The following is an 11926-nucleotide window of genomic DNA, read 5'->3' as shown; positions in this document are numbered from 1 at the left end:
AACATTACATGGATTCTGATACACTCAGATCAGATTCAGGCCTTATTCATATGTGGAAATTTATCCAATATGAATCAGATACGCAAGTCTGTCACAATATCAATTTTTTTGTTGTACAATATATTGCATCAAAATGTATTGCGATAAATTATATTAATGTTATTTTAACACTATTTTATGCCGCTCATTATATAATGCCTGAATGACAATACAATGCAGCAACACTCTTCCAAAGAACACATAAAATTGTATTCCCAAAGATTAATTTATAAATTAATACTACATTGTGTTATATATAATAGTGTTTTTAACCATACTGACACCTCTAATAGAGATTGAGATGTGGCACAATCAGCTAAAATGTTGTTAGAATAGGTGTTTATGTATGGACGATATGTATTGCTGCTGCATCACCAAAAATGCCTAAGGTCATGTCCATGTGTTTTGCGATAAGTTGATGTATTGATTATTGTGAAAGGCCTACGGATACATGCCCTCATGTCTGCAGTTTAAGCAGGCAGATCGGATTTTCAACGCAAGTCGCTCATCATTAAAAAGGTACAAATGATGTAAAATCGAAACGGTAAAAAGTTTTACACAAGCACGTTAACGAGAGAGAGCGAGTGCAACATCTGTAGTGTAAACAATATAAACTAATATAGCTAAAACTGCATAGATCACGTGCATAAATCATGCCATGGACACGACATTAAAATGCCTACTGGTTTAAAAAACCTTGATTAAAAGAAGATGGTCAAATGAGAACTTTTCTGTCCTAAACTATAACAAAACAGCTTGTCAAAAAAAAAAAAAATTAAACACAGCTAACAGATTACAGGAATGAAGAAAAGAGCATTCTTTTATTATCATAGCGGTATGATAATAAAATCTTCATTTCTGGGTCTTTGCATGTGCACGTAGATATCAGATACTTTTAAAAGATGATGTTAGCGGGTCGTTAAAAAAAAAATCTAATACAGTCACAAAATCTGAATTCACCACCAAGATCTGCAGTCTAAATACAGCATGATAGAGCAAAGTGTGTTTCCTTATGGGTGTCTGATTAGATTTTAGATTAGATTCAACTTTATTGTCATTACACATGTACAAGTACAAGACAACGAAATGCAGTTTAGGTCTAACCAGCAGTGCAATAGCAACAAGTGCAGGATATAGGTATAAGTTATAAAGTGCAGTTATAGAAAAACTATGGTGATATTTACAGATGGATGTACTATGAACATTATATACAGGTTGTATTAGCTATGAACAGATTTACAATAAATGAATATATGTACAGGATGCTATTAATAATCAGGAGTGTGCAGATAGATAAACATAATTACAAATGTCCATGTGCAGTGGGTATGTCCAGTTCAAATAAATGAATCAGTGCAATGAATATGTGCAAACTTTAAATGTGCAAATGTTAAATAGTGCAGTAGGGAGAGGAAAGGGAGAGGATGCATAGGGAGAGGAAAGATTGTGTCTCCCACAGGTGACTTGTTTATTGAATGTGCATAGTGAGCTAATTCCGGATGTCAACTAACTATATGTTTCTAATTTGCAAATCCTACTGCAAGATTTCTTAATTAAAAGATACACAGCGATAACGTCCAACTATCAAGTAAAAAAACAACATTAAATATGACATTCTGTTTGTACATTACCTTGATTTTGTTCTTGGGATTATATCCACAGCGATAAACATCAAAGCAGGTGTGCATCCGACAGCTCAGGTCACCCCTCTCAGGAATAGGACTGCTCACAGGAATCCTGACCAAAGGAGCATCGTGCACACTGCGGCGGTCCAGACTCCATTCTGCTGAAGATTCAATGGAGTGAGGCCAGAACTGGAACATCCCTGTTGCGATCAATCCCAGCAAGACCACAGAGAAGAGGGTGATGTAGTAGATCCGGTGTTTAGTCTTCATGCGGGGTATGAGAGCAGGGCCCCGAGAACCGTACTTCCCTGATGCACACATGATGAGCCTGTCCAGACAAAACCACTGCGAAAAGACACAAAAGAGCACTTCAGAATACACTAACAGTATTGATGTATATGAACATATGTCAGAGAAAATCATTAAATGTTCTCAAGGACATACATGATTTTAAAAATTTAACTAGCTATATGGTTGATTTAAGTGATTTCAGAAAATTAAATATAAATATGCTGTTACTGATTGCTTAAATTCCAGTTTATTATATGATTGATCCAACTAATTGAATATAATTCATAATGCAGTTATTCCATTAAGTTTTAATTAAGTTATTATGATGATAATCAAGGATAAATAAACATATAATAATAATAATAATAATGATAATAATAATAATAATAATGCAATAAATGATTTACTTCATTCTAGTTTATGACTGGAATCTGATAAATTTTTTCAGTTCTACTTAGTTCATGTTTTTTATGATTGTTCTAATTGTGATTATATGACTTATATAAGTCTAACAATATTTACATTTATTTTGATGTTTATTTTAATATATTTCTTTGAAATTCTGATATATGGTTGACCAATCTAATTAAATTATATTCATTATGATTGATGCTAGAGCTGCACGATATTGGAAAAATCTAACATTGCAATATTTTTTATTTTGCGATATATATTGCGATATGAATACAATTCCACCAGATGACTCAATATCTCTATTAGGAAATAATTTTTTATGTTATATCAACTGGGATGATTCTGCAGTGGGAGTGCATCTCCATAGAATCTAATAAACAATCTAGGATTTTTTGGGTCCCCCGACACATTTACGTTGTGGCCTGTGCTATTTGCAGTGCATTTCTGTATTTGCATGTGTTGTGAGTATTTTCATGCACATGTTTAGTCAGAAATTGATAAATTAATGTTTACTATTTGCGTCTCCATAAAAACCAATGAACAATCTATTAACTTTTTGGGGTTCCCCGACACATTTACGTTGTGGTCTGTGCTATTTGCAGTGCATTCTGTATTTGCATATATTGTGAGTATATTCATGCGTAACAATCTATAAATTCAATCAAGAAAAAGATACAGTTGAAATAAAGTGTTTTATTATTTCCCGAGTTTAACAGAATTCAAGTACAGTAACTGATTGATAAAAATAATTGTAGTTAAGGTCACAAATGGTACAATTTCTTATACCTGAATGCTTTTAAAATTATACAATCACAGGCATCAAAAACACAAGCAAATGCTAAATTATAATACAAACTCAACACCACATTTCCTGCGATGTGACTACTGCGGATGATCACATTGCGATATCAATGCTGAAATGATATATTGTGCAGCCCTAGTTGATCCCAAATGAAAAAATACAATAATTGATTGTGTTAGTTTCAAGTTAACCCTACCTGAAAGTACTTGAATTAATCTGCTCTAGTAATTATTCGGTTTCTGTGGCAATATAACTATAGGGTTGTAAACTTATCAACAACTATATATTCTACTACAATATAGCACAGTTTGCTGTACTAAGTATACTAATGTTACAGTATTTTTACAGTTCAGTATAGTCAATACTGCAGTATGCAGTAACGTTGCATTCATGAGCAGCGTGTTGTAAACAGTAAATTAAATACAGTATAATACACGTTACTATAGTATGCTTCAAAAGCACTTTTGTATTTATTTACTATAAATTACCATAGTATTTATTCATGTGGGAATTGATCAGATTTCTAGACTGATTACATGACGGACTATTCTAACGTTAATTGTTCTTTAGAAGACAGCAGCAACAAATCACAGTTAAATTACATGACTGCTCGTTTAATAACTAATTGTCAATCAATGTTATCAACTAATTGTCAATCAATCAATGTTATTACGTGTTAACTACACATAATCTATAACTTAGTAATGTTCAACCTACGAATGATTCATCCAATCAATGCATTTTTAGTTATTTACTTATGCCAAAATCCACTTATCTCTATATGGTTCATCTTTAGTAATACAAGCAGGCTGTATTTAACCAACCTAAACAAAATATGTCCTTTCCTTAGTTGAATACAATTCCAAAACACACTCGCTAACGATAGCAGATAGGCTAGCCCTCATAAAAACATGAACTAACCTTCACGATGTCCAGCTTACGGCCTCAAATTTCAGCACGCCGCAAACATTATTTCATTTGTTGTTCCAGTATGGTGAATATTTAGGTTGAATGTTATTTATCATCCCACAACACATTCCTTACACTAAAAGGACAGCTGACAGGAAAGAAGAGATTTGTCTGTCCTTCGTGTATATTAACGCACGGGTTTCTTGTCAGTTGGGTTGCGTCGCGCCATCTGCTGTAGAGGAAGAACGAATGTAATCAATGTCTGCGTCTCAAAACCTACTGAGCCACCTATATAGACAGCATGTTTGGTATGACAATGCTTTGCTTGGCTGTCTAGATAGCTAGCTTGTTCGGTTATTTTACACACAACCACAAACAACAGCTATCATCTCACCGATTCAGCCACCATTTTTCATACGGCGTAAATAACTTAAAAGTCTACTATTGTACATTATTTCGAACATTAGAGCAACCTTTTCTATAAGCCTAATGTTTTTAGGCAAGAAACAGGCATCTGGGTCCCGTTCTTCGACCGTGGTTTAACAAAGCCCGAATTAGTTCGCATAGCCCGGGTTGAGCTAGCTCGAGTCCGTACCTGAAATGGGGTTTCGGTCAACATCTCGGATTTAGGTTTCAGATTATTTACAAACTGACTGTTGTTTATTCAAACAAAAAGACAAAATGAACATGGCCAAGCAGCGTGCTGCTTATTTCAGTGCTGCTGAATTGCAACTTTTAATGGAAGGTTATGACGAAGTTAGACATTTAATAAAAACCAAAGGGAACACTATAGCGGCTGCAAGACTCCGTCAGGATGCGTGGCGAAAAATAGCAAGCAAATTAAATGCGTAAGTACAATTAATACTTAATTACAAAAATTCTACTCCACTGTTCTTCAAGTCTACATTTCAATGACAGATCCAATCCTTTGGGGCCAAGACGAACGTGGCAGCAGGTGAAGACGAAATACAAGAACATCGTTCAAAGTGGTTGGTCACTTTTTTGTGAGGTTTACATTTTTGGTTTAATTTCCTCAAACAATATAATGTGGGGAAATTTTTAGAATATATCGTAAACTTGTTAATTGTTAAACATGGATTGCGTTTATTGTTTAAATTCAATTTCTTTTTCTCAGTAAGTTATATTATGTACTTCCTTATTGGCAGTACTTTATTTTACACACCACCTCCTCGTGTACATAAAATGTAGGGTTACATATTATCTTAATTTTCAACTGGGGAATAATTTCTAAAATATCCAATACCAAATGGTTGATATGTTGGTTTATTGTAAAAGTACCAGGAATTAATACATATACTATGAGAAATGTGAAAATATGAAGTGTAAGACCAATTTATCTAAAAACATAATCAAAATAAAACAAGTTGAATATTAAATCATCTTTATTTTTTAAAGTATGCCATCAAATATTTCAGATTCTCATTTAATACAATTTCTTGTTTTGTTTTTGTTTTTTTAACTTAAAACATGGAAGAGGTACATAAATTAAATACAGTCATAAAATACAGTCAGGTGCACGTGTTTGCATTTACAGCATTTTTGTGTGTGTGTGTGTGTGTGTGCGTGTGTGTGTGTGTGTGTGTGCGCGCATGTAAAGGTAAACAGGTGAACATGCCATAAGTACACACATAAGAGAAAGGAGAAAATAAAAGATACATATATACTGTACATAAACAGCATGTATAACAGTCAATAAATGAAGCAAATAACATAGATAGAATTAAAGCATAGATAGAAAGAGACCAATCAGTGGTGAGGAGTGACATTAACGAAAGTAATAATGACAGGAAAAAGAAAAAAGGGCAACAGTAATAATAACACTGATAATAATTGTTGTTGTTACAATAAAACCAAAATCAAATGTAGTAATGCAACAGGATTGTTTGTTTGTTTGTTTTTTTGTTAACTTTAACATTCATTATTTAAAAGAGTGAAAACATGGTCAACCAGTTGGTGGAGCAGGCAGTTACCTTAAAATTTTTATTAACATTTTCCTTGTTTTTTTGTGACATCTTCTGTAGACCCCCAGCACCCCCTAGTGGGCTTTTTAATTTAATAAAAGAAAAGATTCGGATGTTTGTTTTTATTATTAACTCCATGAATACTTATAATTTAGCAAACAAGAGAAAGGCTGCACTGAAGAAGATGGGCCTGGTTCAAACAAAAGAGGAGTATATAGATGAAGAGGAGCCACCGATAGAGAACAATGTGGACGGTCCTATCATAGAGAGCATAGTGGGTGGCTGCAGCTCTGATCCAGGAGATATGCCTGATATGCCTGGCTGCAGCAGTTATGTGAAAGGTATGTGCACCACAGCCTTCAGTTGTCTTCGTTAATTGACCCTGCTGTAAATATACACCATTGACATAACCTCATTTCAGTGATTGAGCATGGAATCACCCTGATACAACCACCGTTATCAGATGAAGAGCAGGACTCTGTGAGTTTGCTGCTGTTTAATTTTAAAATCATTGAATATTGCTGATTATAATAGTAAGTAATAATATAGTATTAAACACGCAATAAATGCTAAATAACTAATGCTCTCTTTTTTAAAGGAACCTGTGGAAGATGTTAAGACTTTATACAAGAAGTATCTCCAAACAGAAATCAACAACAGAAAGCAGGAAATGGCATACAGAGCCTTAAAAATGCAAAAGGTGGAGAAAGAAATACAGTTGTTGGACAGAAAATTGGATGTAAGCGTAACTGTGGACTTCTGAATATGAATCATCAGAGGGAATGATAAGCGTACCCTTTAAACTTTTTTGATGTTTGAATAAACATTTCCTTAGTTCAGATCAGTTGTGAAAACTGATATATGAGAAGATTCTTAGTTTTCTATGCGGTTAATTTCTACAGTTTTAGGAAATTAGTGATTAGTCAAAGGTATTGTGAAATGTATTTAAAAGTGAACAGAATGGAACTGCAGCTTTATATGGGTCAAGTGCTATATGTCACATTTTTGTGACAGCATCAAATGAAATTTACAGAAGTGATTTTATATTCACTGAAATCCTTAAATCTAAGTGTAGATTCTGATGTTTTAAATTACTTTTGTTAAAATAAAATTGTCAAATATGAATGAAATGTTTTAAACTGCAAAAATGGCATTCACTGTAAAGGTCCGAACTTAGGTTTTGCATTGAATAAACATAAAACAATACACTACAAATATCTATGTTCTTGGAATGTACAAAGTGCTGGCTGTGTTACATTAAAACTAAGTGTTATTGTTTTTCTTAAGCATTGAAATAACCAGGGGTCTTTTGTCCCAAATATTCAGTTTGTTAGTCATTATTCATTGTAACAGCATCAAGAAGGGATTTTGATATTAATAAAACAAAGTAACATCATCAGAGGGCACAATGAGGACAGTGTGGTGCTGCAAAAGGTGAGTTTATTGCTTTTAAATCCATCACAGTGTGAGAAATTATAGAAGTATAAAACAACGCCATTGAGTGAATATATAAGTGAAACTATGTGTATATGTATGTATATATATATATATATATATATATATATATATATATATATATATATATATATATATATATATATATATATATATATATATATATATGAATAATTATTATATAAATATTGTAAATAATTGTTATCTTTACTTCTCAACCACATTGTTTAATATAGGTGGCCTTGATAGCCTGCAATATAAGTCAAAGTCATGCAGGGTAATGCATTTGTCATTCGGTGTGATACAAAATCTTTTTCACCACGCATGTCATGATTTTTCCAAGTACGGTGCAGTCTGTATTAACATCTATGTTGATCTTGAAACATTATTTTTGTTCGAAGCCTAAACTTGACATAAACAGTAAACATATGCCTTAATTCTGATTGGAATGTTGTTCCAGGATTAACATAAATGATAATCCAAAAACATGTCCTACTTGGTGAAATGAGGTTGGCGTTTTCACCACAGTGTCATCCATTACACTGAATGACATTATACAGTAAATTTATGTTAAAATAATGACTCTATTTACATTAATCTAAAATATTTTAATGCGATTTTGTATTTATAATTATTATTTGCATTATTGACTTTTTTAAAGCAAATTTTATTGTTAAGCAATAATATGACTCAATGCAAAACAAATACATTTACAAAAAAGAATAGGAAAAAGCATATGCCTATTTAATTCTACCCCTTCTCAACTTTACATCAGTAATAAATAGCAGTCCATAACAATAACGATTTGTTATTGATTTATTTAGATGTCTGCAAACAAAGGGAGGGTTGCTAGGCATCGGCAAAAGGTTAATGCAGACCCAGTAGCTAAAGCGGCACTCTTAGCAAGGAGACGAGAAAGGTGTTGAGGATTGCAATTCTCAATTGTGAGGAAAGCCATTGAGGGAATTCTCCACCAAAAATACTTGAAAAAATATGTCATTTTTGTTGGCACAAAGTGTTCATAAGTATTAACACAATTTATATCCATGTTGACACGGTGGTACAGTAGGTAGTGTTGTCGCCTCACAGCAAGAAGGTTGCTGGTTCAAGCCTCGGCTGGGTCAGTTGGCATTTCTGTGTGGAGTTTGCACGTTCTCCCTGCGTTCGCGTGGGTTTCCTCTGGGTGCTCCGGTTTCCCCAACAAGTCCAAATACATGTGGTATAGGTGAATTAGGTAAGCTAAATTGTCTATGTGTGTGAATGAGTGTATGGTTGTTTCCCAGTGATGGGTTGCAGCTGGAAGGGCATCTGCTGCGTAAAACATATGCTGGATAAATTAGTTGTTCATTCTGCTGTGGCGACCCCAGATTAATAAAGGGACTAAGCCGAGAAAGAAAATGAATGAATGAATATGCATGTCAGCAATTATATTTATGTCAATCTGTTATAATGTTAATATGTTAAATTACAATAAAGACACATGAAATCTACATTTCAGCTAGCAGAAGAAAAAGCAAGCTGCTTTGGGTGCCAATCCTGATCACCCTGATCATCATAAGGAATTTATCTGAGGCTGAGAACAGACGAAAGCAATGGAGAGAAAATCAAAGAAATCACAGGGCAGAAGCAAAGATGTTTGGACCAAAAACATTTACCCGAGAGATTCCATTACTAGCTTGTGCAGAATGGGATTAGTTTGTTGAGTAGGCAGAACGGCGCTTGCATGTTTCGGTTCTTAACATTCAGTTCTCAGTGAAATGAGAGACATTGCTTATGCTGTATTATCACCAGTTTATTTCATATTTAAGTTTTAAGTTCTAAGTTAAATGAGAGATTTGTACAGCAACCAATGTTTTTTTTTATTTATCATTCAGTGCCTATTGTGGCCTACCCAGCCAGTGCCTCCAAAATCACATATTGTCTGATTAGGGATACTGATAAAATATATAAAATTTGGACTTAGTCAACAACCATTTGAAAAGTATGTTCAATATAAGTAAATAGAACTAAAATGAATGGAATTTGGATGTATGTCCACCTTGTTGTCATCATGAACATACATTCACAAAATATACAGTGGCCTCATGGTATAGTGAAATGTCATAAGTGGCCATCACAGGTACTTTTCACCCACTGGTTTTTGAGTGCTGTGAACTTTTATTGTATTGTATGTTATTGTAAGTGGGCTGATTAGGTGAACTTGTTTGAATATTTATGATTATATATCAGGATTATCTGCCTCTTTTTTTAACATGCCTAGTGCCTACTGAGCTGCAATAAAGAATGTTTTATATAAATCTACTGCTCTTTGCAATATTTACAAGTCACATCATTTATGCTTAACAAGACCCCAATTGAAAATTGGATGTACTTTACGGCAAGTAGAAAAGGTATCTCTGTCAATGAACAGGATCGTAATAATTTTGGGCTTCTCACATTGTTGGATTCTCTGTCCCTGCAGACATTAGTCATTGGACATCTGTTAGTCAAGTAATTATAAATCTTGGTTCCCATTTCTGATTGATCTGATTGAACTTTTCCACCTCATTATGAGAATGTGCATGACCCGAATAGCTAAAACCAAAGATTAAAAAAGCAGCTCTATCTTGAATCTACCACTAAAAGCAATTAACAAGTATAAATAGCTGTTTTATAAATAGCTAAATCATTTACTGGTGATTTTTCTGCTTGTCGAGCATGAAAACAAAATGAAACAAGCTGTTAGCCCTCAGAAAATAATTACAGGTTATCAAACAAATACAAATCACTGAACATGTTGATGCTCTCCAGTGGTCAGGAGATAATTAGCTCATTTAAAATATACTCTGGCAGAAAATCTAATGGCAAGCTTGTTTAACAAACTAAAGCATTCATTTCAAACTCAAGTGAGACTTAATTCATCCTTCCATACATGACTTGGGTCCTACAGTGGCCTCATATAGCTGACCTGTCCTGCAAGTACATCAGAAAATAATTAAACTGAGATTAAAGCACTTTGTTTCTTGTTTTTGGCATTGAAACAAACCAATGCACTGGCCAGATGTTTCTACTGATGCTGCATTTTCTGTGTATTTTAACTGTAAATCCTCTTTTCCGCAAAGATTTGTTTTAAAATCCTTGATATTACTTTCATGATGCATTATTTATACACCACTGTAGAAGATAAAAATTACACTTCAGGCCCTTAGCCAGCCTGGTGAAAGGGGTGGTTCTTTTTTCTTAAAATATGGACCTTTTTGCAGTTATTAGCCTCATTTTCTATTTAATTATGAGGTTTAAATACTTTTTAAGGACTATTTCTTTATGGATTAGCTTGTCAGATAGTCATCAACCCTTGATGTACCAAAAACATTTCCTAAAGACTTAGAAGAAAAAGTTTTGAGAATAATACTTATTTTTCAAATACAAATTTCTTACATCATATATTATTAGGGGGAAAAGGATGCAGTTCAAGTTTTAAATAAATTAAAAACTAGCCTATTGTCATTTATTAGGCAAACACAAACTGGCCAGCACATTCAACCTCTCTGTCACGCTGAAGCAACAGCCAAAAGAGGATTCCGCTTGGCCGAAGCCTTCTTCGATTAGTTATTTTCACAATTTATTATGGCTTAGCAGTCAATGGGACAAATGAGCTTGTGTATTGCACAAATTCTGGACCTTTGTCAGTGAGGAGTAGGTCTTTCGAACCACCCTGGCTATGGGCGTGCACTTTACATCCGCACACACAATAATCACAAAGGTAGGCTATCTATAGGGTTACACTTAACTTCGCGATTTGGTCAGTTAACGTTACCTGTATGTGCGACCATACTGGCAATGCTCTGATGTAACAGTATTGATTGTACGTGTGCTAGTAACTTACGGAATACTCTGTTTTTGCCTATTCGTGTTGTCTAGACCAGGAAAAAACGCGTGGAATCAGCAAAATCACAAATATCCTTGTAAAATATGGTGGTTTGAAATTAAGCTGGTACCCTATTTCATTTACTTCGCTGTAAATGACAAGAACAAACATGTTCTCAAGATTCTTACCTCTTGGTTCAGTTTGGTCAGCCATAAACACCTTTTGTTCCTGACAGTATTTTCTCTCTTCCGCTTGATGTGTTATAACTTCTGAAAGTTTATAGTACTACTCCTACCGTTTAGAGCAGGGATCACCAAACTTGTTCCTGGAGGGCCGGTGTAATGCAGATTTTAGCTCCAACCCTAATCAAACACACCTGAATGAGCTAATCAAGGTCTTACTAGGTATACTTGAAACACCCAGCCAGGTGTGTTGAGGCAAGTTGGAGCTAAACCCTGCAGGGACACCGGCCCTCCAGGACTGAGATTGGTGACCCCTGGTTTAGAGTATGGAATTGTTGCCATTGTTTACATTCTGTGCCTCCGTGGCTGCCTGATGAGAC

The 11926-nt window shown here is 34.3% G+C and overlaps 2 protein-coding genes across 2 annotated transcripts in view; one reads left to right on the top strand and one right to left on the bottom strand.

Moving 5' to 3' along the window:
• The window catches only part of ext2 (exostosin glycosyltransferase 2), a 46092-nt gene extending 41828 nt beyond the window's left edge, over positions 1 to 4264 (bottom strand). The window contains exons 1-2 of the mRNA XM_056461424.1: positions 4093 to 4264; positions 1671 to 2009 (exon numbers count right to left, since the gene is read on the bottom strand). Of these exons, the coding sequence (XP_056317399.1) occupies positions 1671 to 1985 (315 nt within the window). The 5' untranslated portion in view covers positions 1986 to 2009; positions 4093 to 4264. The remainder of the gene's footprint in view (positions 1 to 1670; positions 2010 to 4092) is intronic.
• Positions 4265 to 4468: 204 nt separating this feature from the next.
• On the top strand, positions 4469 to 7363 carry si:ch211-107p11.3 (GT1 domain-containing protein). Its single transcript, XM_056462818.1, has 5 exons — positions 4469 to 4928; positions 4999 to 5069; positions 6218 to 6403; positions 6484 to 6542; positions 6661 to 7363. Exons 1-5 carry the CDS (start codon positions 4762 to 4764, stop codon positions 6823 to 6825), a joined length of 648 nt encoding a protein of 215 aa, XP_056318793.1. The 5' UTR covers positions 4469 to 4761; the 3' UTR covers positions 6826 to 7363.
• Positions 7364 to 11926: the final 4563 nt, after the last annotated feature.

The sequence above is a fragment of the Danio aesculapii genome, chromosome 7 (assembly GCF_903798145.1).
Source record: "Danio aesculapii chromosome 7, fDanAes4.1, whole genome shotgun sequence".
NCBI classification, from domain to species: domain Eukaryota; kingdom Metazoa; phylum Chordata; class Actinopteri; order Cypriniformes; family Danionidae; genus Danio; species Danio aesculapii.
Note: the sequence above shows the minus strand (reverse complement) of the source record. Positions and strands in the feature narration are given on the sequence as shown.

Coding starts and splice junctions, on each gene's coding strand:
- si:ch211-107p11.3 (XM_056462818.1), top strand. CDS start 4,762: ATGAACATGGCCAAGCAGCGTGCTGCTTATTTCAGTGCTGCTGAATTG. Junction 4,929..4,998: donor ATAGCAAGCAAATTAAATGC/GTAAGTACAATT, acceptor TTTCAATGACAG/ATCCAATCCTTTGGGGCCAA. Junction 6,404..6,483: donor CTGCAGCAGTTATGTGAAAG/GTATGTGCACCA, acceptor ACCTCATTTCAG/TGATTGAGCATGGAATCACC.